This window comes from Argentina silus, assembly GCF_951799395.1.
Source record: "Argentina silus genome assembly, chromosome: 7".
Lineage (NCBI taxonomy): Eukaryota > Metazoa > Chordata > Actinopteri > Argentiniformes > Argentinidae > Argentina > Argentina silus.
This window is the reverse complement of record NC_139661.1, coordinates 3,484,830-3,503,775: the sequence shown is the minus strand read 5'-3', so window position 1 is coordinate 3,503,775 and position 18,946 is coordinate 3,484,830. Positions and strand designations below refer to the sequence as shown.

General features: G+C 50.3%; 1 protein-coding gene across 4 annotated transcripts in view; it reads right to left on the bottom strand.

Moving 5' to 3' along the window:
- Positions 1-18,946, bottom strand: part of arvcfb (ARVCF delta catenin family member b) — a 150,602-nt gene that overhangs the window by 38,525 nt on the left and 93,131 nt on the right. For all 4 annotated transcript variants that reach the window (XM_083673668.1, XM_083673666.1, XM_083673669.1 and 1 more), the window contains 3 exons: positions 14,739-15,391; positions 7,460-7,974; positions 243-426 (listed from right to left, as the gene is read on the bottom strand). In XM_083673668.1, the coding sequence (XP_083529794.1) occupies positions 243-426; positions 7,460-7,974; positions 14,739-15,391 (1,352 nt within the window). The remainder of the gene's footprint in view (positions 1-242; positions 427-7,459; positions 7,975-14,738; positions 15,392-18,946) is intronic.

The window sequence follows — 18,946 nt, the reverse complement described above, 5'->3', positions numbered from 1 at the left end:
GACGCTTTTTCTTCTTCAATGAAGCACCAGAAAGGACCCCTTTTTTACCACGTAATGACAAGGTAATTTACCTGGTATATATATTGCACTGTAAAGTCTAAATAAAGCCAGTCAATCAATCAACGAATCAATCAACCAATCAATCAATCAACTAATCAATCAAGCAATCAACTAATCAATCAAGCAATCAACTAATCAATCAATCAATCTATAGTGGGCGGCGCCCCACCCCCTTCCGGTACCTGAGGCAGCCGGAGGTGTTCTTGAAAACGGTGGTCCACTCTGCGTCACGGGGCTTGGAGTCCTCGTTGGGCTCGTGCTCCCACCCCGAGTGGGGGATGATGACCTCGTTGGTCATGGTCTGCAGGCCGTGGTTGATGATCACCATCTTCAGAGGCTCGAAGGAAGACAGGTTCCACAACGTCCCTGCGGTGGGGGAGGGAGGAGGGGGAGGGGGGAGGGTGAGTGTGTGTGTGTGTGTGTGTGTGTGTGGGGGGGGGGGGGGGGACAGAGAGGGAGAGGAGGAGAGACAAAGAGGAAATTGCTTATGCTTTTTTTCCGCAATTCTCTGGAATTTGACAGTACGCCAGAGTTTATTGGTAACATCATAACAACAACAACAACAACAACAAATAATGTAGCCAGCAGAAAGGCCTGCCATCTCCCACGTGCCAAGGAGAGAGGCCTCGCAGCCGTCGAACACTGAGGATAATTAAATCAGTGGCTCTGTGCATCCTGCAACTCTCAGGGAGAGAGAGAGAGGAGGAGGAGGTTTAAAAATACAGCAGGCACCAAGCCCGGAAAGCATTGCAATAAAGACAGAATCAGGAGGGATTTCACATAACAAATGGATGCTCTGGAGCAAGACCTCCAGTTTGAGGAAAATAAAATATTACAAAATCACTTCAAAGTCCACATTACAGTGCACACGCAGGGGCCTGGTCTTCTGTTTTTTTATTAACTTCACGTATGCACCCCCCGCCCCCCCCCCCCCCCCCCCCCTCCACTTCCCTCCCCTCAGACAAGTCCTGGTAGGGGAGGAATAGTGAGAAGATAAATTGTTTCATCTGGGGTCACAAAGTATGCTCCCCTGGCACCATGTATGATTTCTTACTCAGACAGAACAATAACAGCCAGAAGCAATAGCGTTTAGCTAAATCTTGTAGACACGTACACACACACACACACACACTCGACACACACACACACACACACACACACACACACACACACACACACTCGACACACACACACACACACACACACACACACACACACACACAAAGCTTTGAAGCTGTCATAACTCCTCCCTGCTTTTTGAAACTATATCTGGACAGTTTCCACCCGGTCAATATTTCCCCTGTCAAATCATGCTGACTTCACACAAAACAATAAAAACCCTTGGAGGGGCCCACATCTTAAAAAATACTTGGGGTCCCTCTAGTGTGGTTATGTGTTAAGAAAAACACTTCCTACCTCCAGAAATAACAACTACATCTGAGCTTACATGATGAAAATGCCAGCCATAGTCCATTACCAAGATGTATTACACACAGGCTACGCAATTAGATGGCATTAGCATTCCAAACACGGGGGGTGACTGGATTTCTGGAGAGGCAGAACCCGTTTCTCTGTCCTGTCGGGAGGTTTGGACTTCAGTTTTGGCGGCTAGTTTTTTTTGGGTTTTGTTTTTTTGCATTCATGCATGAACAACCGCAGCAGATGCAGGTGGGGCAGGCTGCGTGGGGACAGACGGATGGCGGCGAGTCCTCTGCGCTGCCTGGGAGGCTGACGGCTTGATTACCTCCGCCGTTAAGCCATTAGCGTCAGTCCATTTGGCTTCGACAAGGAGCAGTCAAACAAGCGGTCGGCGAGCAGGCAGCCAGTTGCCGTCAGCCGCCGTCAACGGCAGGCAATGGCAGGGTTAGCGGCGAGCAGCACAGAGTTATCGTGGGCTGGGGGCAATTACAACCACCATCGACTGTAAGATTCCCCTGACCTGCTAAGCAGAACGTGATTGCATCCTCACAATTATAGCACATTTTAAACACATTTAAGTCACGGTCGGAGTTGTTTTTTTGGGTTTTTTTTTAGAAAACAACCCCCAAATGACTAGGTATTTTTGTTTTATGTAAATAACCAGTAAAAAAAGAAGAGTTACGGCGGCAATGTTTCACTTAGTTAAACTATAATGAGGAAGAAGCTTTCGCCGAGACAATGTCTCCAAAACAAAAGGAAACGGGAAATCAATTTAAACCACTGTCTTGAGAGAAAGGAGATTTGCAGAAAAGTGAGATTTACTGTATAATCTGCTCTGGGTTGCTGGATTTCTTCCCATTTCATTTCCGGGAACAATCCTCTTACTACCCAAATTTCAGAGTGGTTCCAAAAGAAATCCAAGAGGGGGCCTAGTGCAGTACGCCCTTACAAAGCCTTTCAAAATCCAACATGGGTGGGGTGTGGGGTGGTGGGTGGGTGGGTGGGTGGGTGGGGGGGGGGGATGTTCAGGACTCGTGACATCCGTCACCTCACCTTAGTGATTACTGTGCAGGGAGGACAAAGGCATGCCTTTGTACGGTGGCTTCATACATCACGTGGTGGAGGCCATCGCTCACAGCCAGACTGACTGTTTAGAACTGACTGAGCGTACGAGGAAGTGACAGGGTCTCCTTCCCCGGAGCGGTCATGTTTCAGAGCTTACAAGCGTGTGTCCCGTACAGAGAGAGCAGCCGTGGGGTATCACACACACACACACTATCACCCAACTCTCCATCCATCACCTCGCCTCAGCCCGATTAACACCCACAACACACTCACACACACACACACACACTGCCGTTTCTAAACTGTCTTGTGAAATAGTCTGCGTCGTTCTTTTATTTTTAAAATGTATTTATTTTCTTCACTTTCCCTGCAAATAACCTGCTGTCTCGGCCCAGGCTCCTCTCCTCTCCTCTCCCCTCCCCTCCTCTCCTCTCCCCTCCTCTCCCCTCCTCTCCTCTCCCCTCCTCTCCTCTCCCCTCCTCTCCTCTCCTCTCGACTCTAATCAAATTCAAAAGGTAAAGGATGGTATGAAAGCAGAGAGAGGCCAGGGATGCTCGAAGGTGCCTCCTTATTGAGTTCCACCCCCGCCCCCCCCCCCCCCCCTTCTCTTCCTGCTTCCTCCCTCCTGGCCTGTCAGAGCTCCGGGTTGGCTAATTCAATTTCCTGGGCGCTGCAGACATGCCGCTCTAACAGGGCCATTCACTTAGGCCTACCCATTACTGCCCCCCCCCCCCCCCCCATCATCCCCTTACCCCCATTCCACCCACCCACCAGGTCATTCATCATGGGAGGGGGAGGGTGTGGGGGGGGGGAGAGAGGATATAAGCCATGCAGCAGGCTGTAACTCTACCTTGGCTGTCACATGTATCACAGGCTAATTGCTGTGCAGACATGATGGTGACTCCAGGAGACAGTGGAGGTGGCCCCAGCAGGTGGGCGTGGAGTACTGTACTTACTGCTGACCTCTGTCTGTGTGTGTGTGTGTGTGTGTGTGTGTGTAACCTCACCCCCACGCTTGTATAGCGCATACAAGCCTGGAACAACCTGGAGTTTTTTCCGACCTTTGTATTGGGTAAACAAAAGGTAAAGTTTGACACGTCTGGGTCCTCCACCAGACCTTATGAGCATACTGGGCGGAAGTGTGTGTGTGTGTGTGTGTGTGGAGGGATGTTGCTGGAGAAGGGAGTAGAGTAGCAGAGAAAACGTCATCCACACATTTGTGTGTACATGTGCTTACTCAGAGCAGTTGCTGCAGCAGGCCTCTGTCTGGATCTCTGCAGGGTGCCTGGTGCCTGAGCAGCAGCAGTGCTCAGCAGTAAGTGTGTGTGTGTGTGTGTGTGTGTGTGTGTGTGTGTGTGTGTGTGTGTGTGAGACCACTTACTATACACACACACACACACACACACACACACACACAAAAACAACCACTCTATCCCCTCTCCCTCTCCTCTCCTCACCCTCTCTCCAAACTGAGCAGTATCATATCCAGGAGAGAGATGAAGAGAGATGAAGAGAGATGGAGAGAGATGAACTCGAGAGCTACTCAAGGTTCCATCTGTCCCCTCTCCCACTCCTCCCACTCCTCCCACAGGCCTTACATAGAACACATCCAGGCTGGAAGAGGTGGTGGTGGTGGTGTGGTGGGGGGGGGGGGGGGGGGGGGTTATTACCATTAATGGCTGTATTGGTGAGGGGCAGGGTGGGGGTTTGTAGCAGTGTAGCCTGTAGCTGAATGATTTATCCAACCACTGCTCCTTTCATCAGGAATCGTGAGTGCTGGCCTCTCTCGCTCTCCGCTCCCCTGTCTGGGGTGAAAGAGCGATGCATTCTGTGCTGCACTAAGGCTAGCCTGGTCCAGGAGTATGAGCACTCATACACACACACACACACACACACACCCACACCCACATACATACATATACAGTACAAGCATGCACACACGCAACACACACACACCACACACACACACACACAAACACACACACACTTTGGCATGTAAATAAAATGCTACAAGCACAGACCTCATCACCATATTCACCACCAAAGTGTGCGGACAGTTCTACCATTAACACGTAGCGTCATCAGAACACTACACCAGGGATGACCAGGTGTTCTCATCCTCATCATTTTTTTAAGGGTGTTGATAACACTCTCTGATCCCTATCCCCTATATTCACTGCACTGTTGAGCGGTAGCTCGTAATAAGCATTTGATTGTGCGTTTACAGCTGTGAATGATCAATAAAAGCGGTAAAAAACATAACTCGAAGAAAAGCGGAAAAATATACCTGACTGTAGGATACACAGATCCAATGCTACACCGTAGGTGGGTGTCTGGGGGGGCTGTGTGGGGGCTGGAAGGTGCTCGGGGGGGGCTGCGGGACCTCCTCTACTCCAGCGGCTGCGTGTCTAGGCCCCATGAGTTCTGAGGCGGCTGCGGGGGTCCCTGCTATGCCACTGCAGTCATTGATACAGGACTGACCACGTAGCCTACCAATGAAATGAAATTACGGTCATATTTTTCCACCGTTTAATTGTCCCCCACGGTTGGTGTCACAAGCGATATCTCAGACACCACGGAGACAATTTTTACAAAACTCGGGTGAATGATGCGTCTTGCCGTAGAGATCAAGCATTTATAAAATGACACCGATTGGCCAAAGGGGGGCGCTATAGTAAACAACTGAAATGCCAAACTTTGAATAAATACTGTATCTCCAGTCCCGTTTGAGCTACTGTAATTATGGACATATTCTCTCTTTCTTTCATCCACAAAATATACGTTTTAATATTTGGAGGGGCACTACATCATTCGTGGGGGACAACATGTAGTCAGGAAATGTTCTCATAAGGAGCACCGCACATTAGATGTTCTGCTAATTAGACTTTTCGTACCACACCAAACGTTGAACAAACATATCTCCTGCCCTGTTTGAGCTACAGTCATGTAATTATGGACATATTCTCTCTCTCTCATCAATCCACAAAACATACATTTGAATATTCGGATGGGCGCTACATCATTCGTGGGGGACAACGAGTTTACTGTTTGCTTGTTATTTTGTATTATTAGGTTTTGCTCAGCCTCTCCGGGCCCTGGGGCTTCATCCCCAGTAAGCCCGTGTATTAATCCGGGGCTGCCTCTATGCATTTTTCATTGAATTGGTGAACCAGTGGAGGGAACACCTGTTAAAAGTAGTTTTCCCACAAAAAGCATCGACGAACCATGAATGGAAAATATGACCCCAAAACGCTCTTCATGATAATACATCATTTTCTTTTTCAACACAATGTTTGCTCGAGGGCATACATAGCCACGGGGTGTTTTCACCAGAAAGGAAAAATAAAATCGCCCAGAGAATGCACTAAAAATAACCACCACTTCATGTGTGCCTATGAAACCGTTTGGTTGCTTCCACGTCCACCCTTCCCCTCCAGAAAACACAATTTGCTGTGGTTTTCAGGGACAGCGCAACTGCTTCAAACTCATGCGGATGACTAAAAAACGGTCTATTTTTAAAGACCCTCAATTATATTTAATTGTAGAAAAACATGCCCAGTGTGGGCTGCTGCGCTGTAAGCCGAGCGGTGTGTTGTGACGGGCCTGTTTTCATAGGGGCCTCGTGCTAGCAGCTAAACCATATGGCCGGTCTGGGCCTGGTTGAGAGAGGTGGGGAGGGGAGAGAGAGAGGGGGGGGGGGGAAGACGGGGGGGGGGGGGGGGGGGAGAGCCTGTCTTGGGATGGGAGGTTATTTTTAGCTGCGATTGAAAGCGACATTGTGCTGTAAAGGCAATCATTTATGCCATGGCACAGTCATCCTTCACACGAGACACCTCTGGCAGAGTGAGCGGCCATACACACTGATGCTCTCTCTACATGCCAGGGGAGGATGGGGGAGGTAGGAATCGGAGGACGGGCTTCACTTGTGATTCACACCGTTCCATTCCCATGCAATACAATGAGCCCGTCCTCTGATTTCTACCCCCACCAGCCTCCCCTGCTACTATACACACCACATACAGCACAGACCTCCTCTACTGTATATTCAACAGGAGAACCGTCCCAGTACTGAAAATGCTGTACTATCCCTTTTCAAACAGAGGTTGCCACTAAAGGGCAAGGGAAAGATACGTGTGTCAGAATGGGTCTCGTCTTCAAGCCGCTATGTGGTGAAGCCGCTCTTTGGCCCCAGAGTTTGGCATGTTCAAAGCAAAGCAAAACAAAACAAAGCCCCACTCAGATTCCCTGCATTCCGCCGAATGTGTGTCAGGTCAAAGCAATCGTGTAGGGATTAGTGACGCGGCCGAAGAGAGACACACACACCATTGTATTCGCTTAGAGACATTTAAAAGGTTGTGGCGAAGGTTTAACAGCATGTATTATTACACTGGCCTGGTTTAGTGCAGATCTAGTCTCTGAGAGAGTACCATGGCGAGAGCACGGATTAACGCTTACGAAGAATGCCTTTATAGAAGATACATGAAATAGCGAGATTACATGAATACAGACAGTGGCATATTCTGGCCCCCCGCAGGGAAATTATTTTGTGCAGAAGAAGTTGAAGATAATTAGCATTCGTACATATTAAAAGAAGAAAGGCAGATGCCAAGCATTTAGTATTGACAGCTGAAAGCGATATCAAAGACATGGTGGCTAGGGTATAAGGCTAATGATGGTTGTTACCGACCAATGATTTAGATTTGCATAGAGACGGCAAAATGGCAGCCATTCCCTTTTCATTTGTCCCTGTAGGGGAACCCTTTTGGGTTCCATGTCGAACGCTTTGAGTTCCGTTTAGAACCCCTCTGTGGAAAAAGGGTTCTACACGGCACCGAAAAGGGTTCCCCTTCAAGGACAAATGAAGAAATACTTTTTTGGGGTTAGGGTTAGGCTACCGTGGGGGGGTCTTCCTCACCTGTGATAAGCTCGCGGACCTCCATGTCGTTGGTCTTCCTGAGCAGGCGGACCAGGGCCGGGATGCCGTCACAGTTCTTGATGGCCACCTTGTTGTCGTGGTCCTTGCCGTAGGAGATGTTACGCAGGGCGCCGCACGCCTTGCGGTGCACCTCCGCCTTGGGGTGGTCCAGGAGGCTCGCCAGGACGGGGATCCCCTTCAGGTGACGGACGTCCTTCTTGATCTTGTCGTTCTCGTAGCACAGGTGCTGCAGGTAGGCGGCGGCATTGGCCTTGACTGGGTCGATGGGGTGGCCCAGCATGGCGATCACCTCGGGCAGGTCCGGGTCGCGCCAGCGCGGGTCCTTGCGGATGCTGTCGATGGAGGGCGAGCGGCGACCGCCGCCCATGCGTTCCAGGCGGTCCAGGCTGGCCATGCTGCCCCGTTCGGGCTGCGCCAGCGGGGCGGGGAACATGCCGTGGATGTACGGGTGTCGCTCGTCGATCAGCTCCGCCTCGATGGGGTCCTCGTACCCTCTGTAACGGAGATAAAGAGAGAGAGAGAGAGAGAGAAGGAGTGTGTGTGAGTGAGATTGTTGGGGAGGTGGTGAGAGAAATGAGGGGGAGTTCAAAAGGATTCCGTTTTTTTTGGGAGGGATTACGGCGAGAGAGGGAATAGTTCAGAGGAGGCCAAGTCAGGTGAGAGAGGGTGAGCAATGGAGGGAAAGAGAGGGAGACGGAGGAAGAGGTGAAGGAGAGGTGAAGAGACTGAGGCGAGGGAGGGAGAGAGAGAGAGAGGAAAAGGACGGAGAGAAACAAGGCTGTTCTGTTATTAACAGCTCTGTCAGTGGGGCCGCCCGGATAAAACAGCTCCCGTCGATAAGAGAAACAGGCGCCACATCCTTATTAATCGCCTCTGTCAGCTCAGAGCGATGTTCTCTTTTTTTTTTGCCTTTCTCTGTTATTAATGATGGGCCAGTTGGGGGTTATACAGCAGAGGAGGAGAAGGGAAGAAAAGAAGAGAGAGAGAAGGAGAGAGAGAGAGAGAGAGAGAGTAAGCCTGCTGTGCCAAGAGCAACAGGGACTCACTACAAAGCCCAGACGGGGGGACGTGGGGTGGGGGGGGTTGAGGGGTACCCTTCAGAACTTTTTTGTCAGCCACAGAGGGCTTGGTGTGGCCCCCCAGGAGAACCAGAACAGACGAGGGAGACAGCTCCAGTCCTTTACCCACAGGGAGGGTTCTGACCCCAGCCCATGCTAATGCTGCCCCCTGCTTTCCTGGGACTGGGCTGTTAGGATGAGCCTGGTTAGCGCCACAGCTATATAAAGAATACGAGTTAGATTCTATAGTACGACCGAGGTTAGCGTAGCGTTCTCCTGGGTAGTGGAGGGTCCCAGAGGCAGGGCCCAATGCTCCCCAGCTGAGGAGCCTTCCCTACCATCGCCCCCCCCCCCCCCACCCGCCGACCCGCCTCAAGCCTGTGATCTACACAAGGCTCTGTGCTCAGCTGGCAGCCTCATCAATTCCAAAGCAGCACAGGGGTGAAAAGTGGAACTCTTCATTTTCCACCCAACTTAGTCAGTATGACTGATAGAAGTGGAAGATAACTATCTTCTGTTTATGAAGAAAAGGGATATTCATTACTATGACGAATACCCCACAGTCGTTTTACTTGGGCGAGAAAAAACCAGAGAGAACGCCTCTATTACTATTTGTAATTCAAAGTTCCTCCTTTTCCACTCCAATGTTTTTTCAGGGGGGGGGGGGGGAATTAGGGGTGACTGAGACAGGAAGTGGGAGAGGGAACCTAATTAAAGTCACACAATACCCAGCCTGTAGCCTCCCCTCCTTCCACCGAGAGGCTTTGTGTTAGTTACATAAGCCAGACCAGTCTGGTTCTGAGCATCTTTGATGCACTGTATGGCGCAAACAAAATGGGCGAAAGCCTCACTGTGAGTGCTAGCGGTTAGGAGCTAGCTATGCGCTTTAATTTTAATGAGTTTTATGTTAATTATGTGCTTTAACTTTCTCCCTGCGACGTTGAAGGGGAGTGGAGAATTCCGGCATGCTATCTTCTCTTGCTTGCCTCGGGGAAAATTACCCTGTGGGTTTAAACGAGCCTGCAGTTACATATCTGCTTTTATGGCATTACTTTCTAAAATTTTACTGCCAGTGAAATCAATACATGATGAACCGGGAGGGGGGGAAAAAAGCTCTTACCCAAGCGATGTAACACAACACTAAATCCCTATTCAGCGGGACAGGGTATTATTAATAAAGATAGAGCAAACCGCAGCACACAGCAAAGCGAAGGGCAATCATAAGTAGCTGCATTGAAAGGTGAAACCAACCAAGAGTTTCTAGGGATTTCCTTCATGGCTTTGGCCTGGTGGTACGATACGTTTGGTATCATGGTCATCAACTGTCATGGCGAGACGTAGCCTTGATTTAAGGTCTTTTCAAACAGGTGTCTCTCCTCAGAATAATACATCGAATGGACAGTATAGAGCGCTTTTCGAGGGCCGAGGAGGTGCTTTCAATCTTATAAAAGACCTTGCCATTGGACACCTGATTGGACGCCTTAAGGGGCTTGCATTTGACGGCCCCCGCACGCTGGACTGTACAGTATACGGCGCCGGCTTATGACGGTACAGTACATCACAGAGTGGTATGGTCCGATACAGTCCCCCCCCCTCCCCTCTCCCCCACCGACCCTCTGTTGGAGTGGTTCCTTCCAGTCTATAGAACTTAGTAGAACACCACAAAACCCCAGGCTCAGCCTTTAACCAATAATAATGAGGGAGGGCCCAGAGCTTGGCCGCTGATGAGGCCCCATCATTAAGACCTGGACTGCAGCCCTGAGGTTCTGGAGGTTGCATGAGAGAAGATGGTATGGAAAAAGTAGTAGTGAGTGGAGTGGTGGTTCATGTACCCAAGCACTTCCTAATTGTGAACACACCCTCGCCCTAAAACACACACACACGCACACACACACACACGCACACATACATGTACTGTATATACACACACACACAGAAACACACACACACACACACACACACATATACACACACGCACACACACACATATACACACACGCGCGCGCACACACTCAGAATCACGTTAGCGATAGCTTTCGGGATAACAAAACGGAAATTGGAGATGACAAGAAAATCAGGACAGCAATAACCCCTCGAAAGAAGAGAGGGAGAGAGAGAGAGAGGGCATTACAGAATGATGTCTTCATCCCGATCAGATACATGGGGCATGCATCACCTCTCTCTCACAGAGACACGCATTTGACGCAAGTGTACAGTCGAGGAAATAGAACTCATTTAGATACGACTGATGCGAAAGAGGCTTGGTAAACCTGCTCGGGGCTGAGTGATGGGAATGTCAGGATTTGCATTTAAATTGGTGCCATTGTGTGCACGGGAGGTTTATTCACAGGATGTGAAAGGCCGCGGCCGCCCCACCGCCCAAACATGATGGTATGAGGATGATTACAGCGGCTCACACTCCCCATGCTAATGAAGCTGCTAAATGTCCTGCTGCCTGTCCTTCTGTGTGTGTGTGTGTGTGTGTGTCCCTCTGTGTTTGTGTATATGTGTGTGTGTCCCTCTGTGTTTGTGTGTGCGTGTGTGTGTGTGTGTCCCTCTGTGTTTGTGTGTGTGAGAGAGAGTGACACCACATATTAATGGCTTCAGTGACATCCATATTTTTATATCCCTGTCATCTCCCGTCAATTATATAGATGACATTTCCATCCAACCCCCCCCCCCACCCCACCCACCCCCCCAACCCCACAGCAATCCCTGAGAAGGAGAGCGCCTAAAAGGATTAGGAGCTTTGAGCAGCGTTTCCATCTCTCATTTGAGGAACGTTTCCACATGCTTATGAGGTTTCAAAAGCTTGTCCACAAAAGCCGACTGCTCGTTTTGAATTATGAACAATAACTGCTTTATGATTCTTCAGAGGCAATGGCTGGGAAACAATCAAAGCGAGGCATAACGTATTCTCTCATTTTTTTGATCTATTTTTTTTATTCTTTCGAACTTGTACTGCAATTGCTTTGGCTGTTTTGATATCATTATCTGTTTTTTTTACAACTCAAGTTTTTTTTTTTTTTTTTTTTTTTTAATTAAGTCTGGGGGAACAATGATAGTGTTCAGAAGTCTCCCCCCCCCCCCCCTCCCGACCCGCGTCTCTAGTTGAACTGCTCACAGACGACAGCAACACAAAGACATGTCTGGTTCCGGCTAAGAGCTCATGGTCTTGGCAGGGACGCTCTGAGCGGCAGAAGGGTGGTTAATGTCGCATCCATTTCCTTCTCTGTCCCCCAAGGAGCAGTCTGGATTATAATGTGACATGTCCCCTCTCCATTAAGGGATGAGGGTAAGGGGGAGGCGGGGGTTGGGGGGGCTGTGGCTGGTGACCCTCGGTGGTGGTGGTGGTGGGGGGGGGGGGGTCTGTGGTCCCTGGGGTCGGGGGGGGGTGGGTGGCTGGTGACCCCCGGTGCCCCCGGTGCCACGGAGAGTGGCGAGTGGGCAGGTGTGGCGGCAGGGGTCACTCAAGGACGGATCCCCCATTGTCTGGCAGAGTTCCAAAGCAGCTATTAATCACGCTGACAACCGCATACGCACACGCGCACATACCCACGCAAGCGCACACCCACACACGTATACTGTACGCCCACACACACACACACACACACACCTTATGTATTTTCAATTTGACTGTTAATCACCTGTTAAGCACAATTTTGTATGAAAGGCGCTATATAAATAAAGCTTGGTTGATTGATTGATGCATCCACACACATAAATACACAGAGAAAGAGAGAAGAAGAGAAAGAGAGAGAGTGAGCAACACTCACGCAGACGCGCACACACACACACACACACACACACACACACACACACACACACACACACACACTACAGTACTTAACGCAAGTGAGTGACTGAGTGGGCCACACAAACAACTTCCACACAGAGCTGTCATCGTCCCTGTAATACCCTCCGTCAACTGCCCTACGGTGACCTAATGTATGCCTGGCAGGCGGCGCCGAGAAGCCATTTTGCGCTAAACATCTTAATTTTAATTGACGGTTTCCAAAGCGACCAGACGATAAGCTGTAATTAAACTGCTTTAATTCTCACATTCATTACAGCAAATTTGGAGTCTACGTTCCGTTCTAGGAAGAATGCTAATGAGGGTGTGTGAGTGTGTGTGAGAGAGAGTGTGTGTGTGTGTGTGTGTGTGTTTGAGTGTGTGGGGAGCTGGGGAGCTTTGGGAGGTGCGTGCTCCCCGCCATTTTAAGTAGTAGGACAGACAGACTAGTCTCCAGCATAAATACAGGTCTGGTAAGAGGTTGGTTTTTTTAGTGTTTGATATGTGGAGAGGGAGAGCATGATAAGGTGTTCTGTGGAAAGACAGAAGGGAGGTGTGTGTGTGTGTGTGTGTGTGTGGGGGGGGGGGTACGTGAGATAATACGTGAGATTTGTTTCCGAAAAAAATGAGTGGGAATCATGAAAATGAATTAGTCACCTAGCTATTTGTCAAATACTGTACCGAGTCAGGTACTGGTGGTGGTGGTGGTGGTGTGTGTGTGTGTGTGTGTGTGTGTGTGTGTGTGTGTGTGTGTGCCTTATAAGTTCTGACATGTGTTATATACAGTACAAATTACATGTCATAGTAACTGCCTCTCTCTGAGCTTGATACAGGAGTGAGTCATTTTCTGGCATGGTCTGTGTGTTTGTGTGATTACGAGATGACTGTGTTTCCGTGTAGACAGGGACACTGATTAAAGGGAACCACCATCAATCTGCAATATTTCGGGCCTGCGCCATAAATACAACAAATCAACTGAGCCGCCTTTGAATCCAGGGGGAGTGTGTGTGTGTGTGTGTTTGTGTGTGTGTGTGTACATGCTTGATTACAGAAGATCCCTGAAATGGAGCCCTGCACTGTCAAGAAGCTGACACACTGTCTGCGACTCAGCGTCGCCTTTGAACACCTACATGACAGAAACATGAACGAACGAACGCACACACACGCACACACGCACACACGCACACACACACACACACACACACACACACACACACACACACACGCCCTTTCCCAAATCCCTGTCTTCTCCTCACAATCTCCTCAGATCACTCCCTCCTACATCTGGCTCAAAGCCCACACCTCCCCACGGCATGAAAAAAAGTGCAGAGAAGTTTAATAAATCCATCCACCCGCCACAGATCACTGCTCAAAAAGAAAAGGCTCTTTAAAAACACACAGCACTCCTACGTCAAACGTCTGCTTCAATCTGTTTGAGTCTTTCTTTCTTCTGAAGTGTGCTGTGCATGGGGAAAAGCGCACAACTAGGCCACTGTGGGATGAGAGATTATTTGGTGCTATTACGGGGGCGAGAGTCCATTTTGGGGTCTTTGTGGTATGTCAATTGGTTGTTCCATGAGAGACGGAGTCAGAGGTTACAGTCCCCTTAATGAAGGGCATAGAGAGTGACAGAGCTTACAGACAATAGCGTGACAATAGAGGAGCCTGTCTCTAACACTCACACTCTCTCTCTCTCTCACTCTCTCCTTCCCTCTCTCTCTCTCTCCTTCTCTCTCTCTCTCTCTCTCTCCTTCCCTCTCCTTCCCTCACTCTCTCCCCCCCCTCCCAATTTCGCCGTCTAATGCTCTCTCTCTCTCTGTCTCTGTCTCTGTCTCTGACATAAACACGTGTTCACCCTCCATTTGCATAAAAATGGAATTCAAAGCCTCGCTTCTCTTCAGCGTCTCCCTCTGTTTTTTATAAACTGCTCAAGGAGAAGAGACATCTGTTTACGCGTGTACACAGACCGCTGTGTTTCCACCCGTGCTAGAACAACACGTGTATTCTTAATTCTCTTCATCTGAACCAGGCCATTCTCCTCACATCTCAGACAAAAGCCTGGAGCCAAGTGTGGAAACAAGCCCTCACTGGCCGAGGCCGCGGAGGAAAGAACCTGTGTCTTCCGTTGAAACGACATCCATGACATGACCAGATGCCACTAAACAACAACACTGCCAAACCACCTATCGACCCGTGGACTCAAAACGTCAATCTTGACTATGAAGACATCGTTTCTGACTCAACCTTTATGTAGACAATACCGTTGAGGTCAAGGATGTCTTTTCTGAGGGAGACCTGGTCAAGTGGACAACTGATAAACACACACACACACACACACACACACACACAGTATTTAAGCGACTAAAACCACTTGGCGTTTGGCTGTACACATCCACGCTGCTCTCACCTGACTCTGGGCCCGTTGCGGAGGGGCTCTCTCATGGTGCGTCCACGGTTGCCCGCCCCCAGCGTGCGGCGGTTGGCCGTGGAGTAGTCGGGCTCCAGGTCGTACGCCTCCTCCTCCTCGGGCCCCAGGCTGCGGCGGTCGTCCTCCAGGCCGTACGGCTCCGCCTGGAAGCGCTCGGGCTGCGAGCGGATCAGGTCCACGCTGCTGGTGCCCATGGGCACCTGGGGCTGCGCCACGTGGCCGTAGTCGTCCTTCCGGATGGGCAGCGTGTAGCTGTTCTCCGGCCGGTAGCTGTTGCCGCCGGCGGGCATGTACGGGTAGCGGGGCGGCCGGAAGTTGACGCCGCGCGACAGGCTGCCGTAGTTCTCCGTGGCGTCGTTGCCGTAGCCGTCGTGGAGGCCGTAGTGGCGCCCGTACTGGCTGCCGTCGGGCGTCTCGCCGTACGAGTCGTTGTAGTTGCTGTTGTAGGAGCGCGTGAGGGTGGAGGTGGCCTGCGGAGTGATGTAGCGGTCGCCGTTCTTCATGTAGCGCCGGTCGATGGAGTCCGTGTAGCTGCCCAGCGGGGAGGAGCCCTCGGGCAAGGGCAGGCCGTCGGGTCCCAGGGGCACCTGGCGCACCGTCCTCGTGGTCACCGTCTTCACCATCTTAGTCACCTACAAAGGGGTGGGTGGGTGGGGGTGGGGGCAATAATCAACAGTCAGACATGGGGGGGTCTCTGGGGTGGTGAGTGGTGGAGGGGGGGGGGGGGCAACCATGACAGACAGCTGATGAGGACAATGTGAAAGCCATCCATGTTTAGACTGAGCACCCTGACATGGTAGCATGTTCAGGTGTCGTCGTCGTCGTCCCCTCCCTCCCCAAGACCAGACAGACCATGGCCACCCCACAGTGAAGCCAGCCCCAGTGATACAGTAGGTGGGTTACAGCTGAGACAGAGCACACACCCCATGCAGCCATCTGGATTAGACAGGGCAGTGGGATGCCACACGGTGGAGGAGAGGCCGACACAAAAATGGAAAATGGGGAGGACATTGTTCCTTTAAAGTGTAGCCTGTTCACTCTGGAGTCATTCAAAACGGCCAGGCACTGTGAACAAATCATGCATTGGGAAACCCGTTGAGGAGAAAGACTCTACTCTCCTGCTCGCAAAACTGGTGGCTGTGTTATGTTTGAGGTAAGTTTTGAGTTATCTGGATAAACCGTGGTGTTTAACAGAAGAATAATGCAGTTTTATCTGTGTAGAGCTAACGCAGGGCTTCTTCACAGACACGTTCATTTCTCACTCAGGGAATGGGGAACTGCTCATCTGAAACAAATGCATTTTCAAGGGGTTGTGCTCATTGCTCAAGGTTGCGTACTGTACCAACAGCCAATTAGAGCAACTGTTGGTGAGGTGTTGGTGGAGTTTATCATGTCAACACTGCCATTCTCTAGGAAGCAGTGTTGTGGATCTTCACTCCTACTCCCAGTGCAGCAGAACTGTAAGAAAGTCTAATGAGAAGGAGCCATAACCAGTGCCCATGACTATCTAAATGCACTAATAGACCCTTAGAAATGAGGTGCTGCACCTAGAACCATAAAAGTGTTCTTCGGCTGTCGCTGTGGGAGAACCCATTTCGGGTTCCATGTACTGTCGAACCATTTCCACAGAAGGGTTTTACAAGGAACCCAAAAAGGTTTCTTCAAGGGGTTTCTACCACAGGAACAGCCGAAGAACTGTTTTGGAAGCCTTTTTTTCCCTCAAAGTGTACTGTTCCTACCTACCTACCATGGAGGGGGGTGGGGGGGGGTGGGGGGGGGTGTGGGGTGCAGGTGTGTTGTCTCTACCACATTGCAAACATTGATTGATTGACGACTTGATTGGCAAATAAAACAAGGTTAGTTTTGGTTTGTTTAATCAGAGCCCTAACTGTCTCAGACTGCTGAAGCTACCTGGCCATCAGAGAGGTTCAGGAACCGATACAGAAACCAATTTGCTGCCCAGTGAATTCTGCAGTGGCGATAATTGGCTATTTTGTCCGCTGCAATAAATTCATCTTCGGAATTAATGAGGTTGATGAAAATGAATCGTCGTCGGAGTGGGGCCGAGGTCTGACGCGAATCGTGTTGCGGTCGACACGAAGGTGCGCGATGGGTTATTCCCACTTGACGGGCGAACCACTTTTCTGAGAGGGTCTTTAGATGAACACAGGGGGAAAAAAACAACAACAAAAAACACTCTCGCTCGCTGCAGATCCTATTTCCTTTCATTTACAAATCTAATGTTCACCGAATTTTTAATTGTAACATGCTTTCGTTCTGTCCCCCCCATCGACGCAATAATAATTCAGATTTTAATCAGGAATACGCAAAAGGCATGAAATCATCTTGAAGAAAATCACAATGAGTCGTTAATCATCCCGAACAAAAAGAAGGCGTAGGGGAAAAACCAGAATGTGAATGTTACATGGTGTGGTGTTAAACACGCACCTCATTAAATGCGAGAAAAGTAGGGAGATATCTTGATCAACATTTTCACAAAGCCCTCGAGTTTGTTCACACCATGTCCCTTCCCTGGCTTGTGAGGTATTTCAAACAAGCTATTTTGAGACCGCCAAGGTTTATTTTCCTCTTTGTGAATAATCACGATGCATTTGCAACGCCTAAACAGCACCCTTCACTACAACCACTCTCACACTACACTCGCAAATAGGCTCCCTATTATCATTCATTTCGTAATTATTCCTTTCATGTTAAAAATAAAAGCCTTTTGTCTGAATCTTAACTTAATGAAACAGTGTGAGCTTCAGTCACAACTGACCGTGGAATAACACTATAGGCTGCTTAATAAGGGGCCTGTTTTATTGCCATTCATGGAGGTGGTAATGGAACACAGACTTGGGTTTGTCCTGCTTCACACCACAACTACAGGGACTACAATATACCTCCCACACTGCTTCTGGAGAACTTGAACATTTGCAATGGCACAACATCTGTCTGCATCACCATGGGCTTCTGTAGCCGTCAACGCGGCCAGGGAGAGGTGAACTCGGCGGACGAACCCCGTCTGTAACCGCAGCCTCCTCCAGCCTTGACGTACAGCGTGTGCTTGTTTACACTAACATGGCTTCTGAAAAGCCGTGCTTGGCGCTGCCTGGGAGAAACCAGCGGATAGGTTTCAAACACGCTTTGATCGGCGGGGGGGAAGATCACAAAGTGCTAAACAGGCGCGATGGGGGCTGGGGGACGGGTGCTTCACAGAGGGCCTCCGGTTCTAAAACGGTTCTAAAACGGCCCGACTGGAGCAGTGTAAACAAATCAACGCTGTGTGTGTGTGTGTGTGTGTGTGTGTGTGTGTGTGTGCGTGGGGTGTGTGTTGTGTGTGCATATGGGCAGGGTGTGTGTGTGTGTGTGTGTGTGTGTGTGTGTGTGTGTGTGTGTGTGTGTGTGCGTGTGTGTGCGTGTGTGTTTGTATGCATAGGTTGTGTGTGTGTGTGTGTGCGTGCGGGCAGGGTATGTGTGTGTGTGTGAGGGTGTGTGAGGGTGTGTGAGGGTGCGCCGGGTCCATGTGGCGACAGCAGCAGCAGCTTTCTGCAGTAATTACAGGCATCTGTAACAAGGAAGCAGACATATGCCCCAAACACAGGCCTCTGTTTACCAAACCGTTAGACTGTCAAAGGGGGGGGTCGGGGGGCGGGGGGGCGGCAGGCGTCACGCTCAGACTTTACAGCGCTTGTAAGAGGTTTCATGATCTCTGCGGCATTCACTTTTATAGAGAGTTTAAAGCTCACACGCCAGCTGGGAGTTAGTGAGAACGGTTAGGGAGGTGAGGCGTGGGAAGGGGTCGGGGGGTCGGGGGGGTGAGGGGTGGGGGGGGGGGGCAGTTCAAGCCAAAAAAAAAACAGAGGTCTTTCGAGGTTGTTTACTGGGTCGGTCTCTGACGGGGTGGGGGTCAGGGTCCGGGGGGCGCTCGGTACGGACTCCAACAGCATCTCGGTCACCAGCACCGGGTGGTAGGTACGACGGGTGATGGTTTTGACCACCTTGGTCACCTAGAGGACAGGGTTGATTAGAGAGGGCAGTGGTCAGAGATGCTGGATGGACTAGGGGCGGGGGGGGGGGGGGGGGGGGTGGGGTGGAGGGGGGGGGGGACAGTCTGTATCTTCACAGAGAGAGAGAGGAACGATTCATTTACAGTCAAACCCAATCCGAGATAAACATTGTTCTAA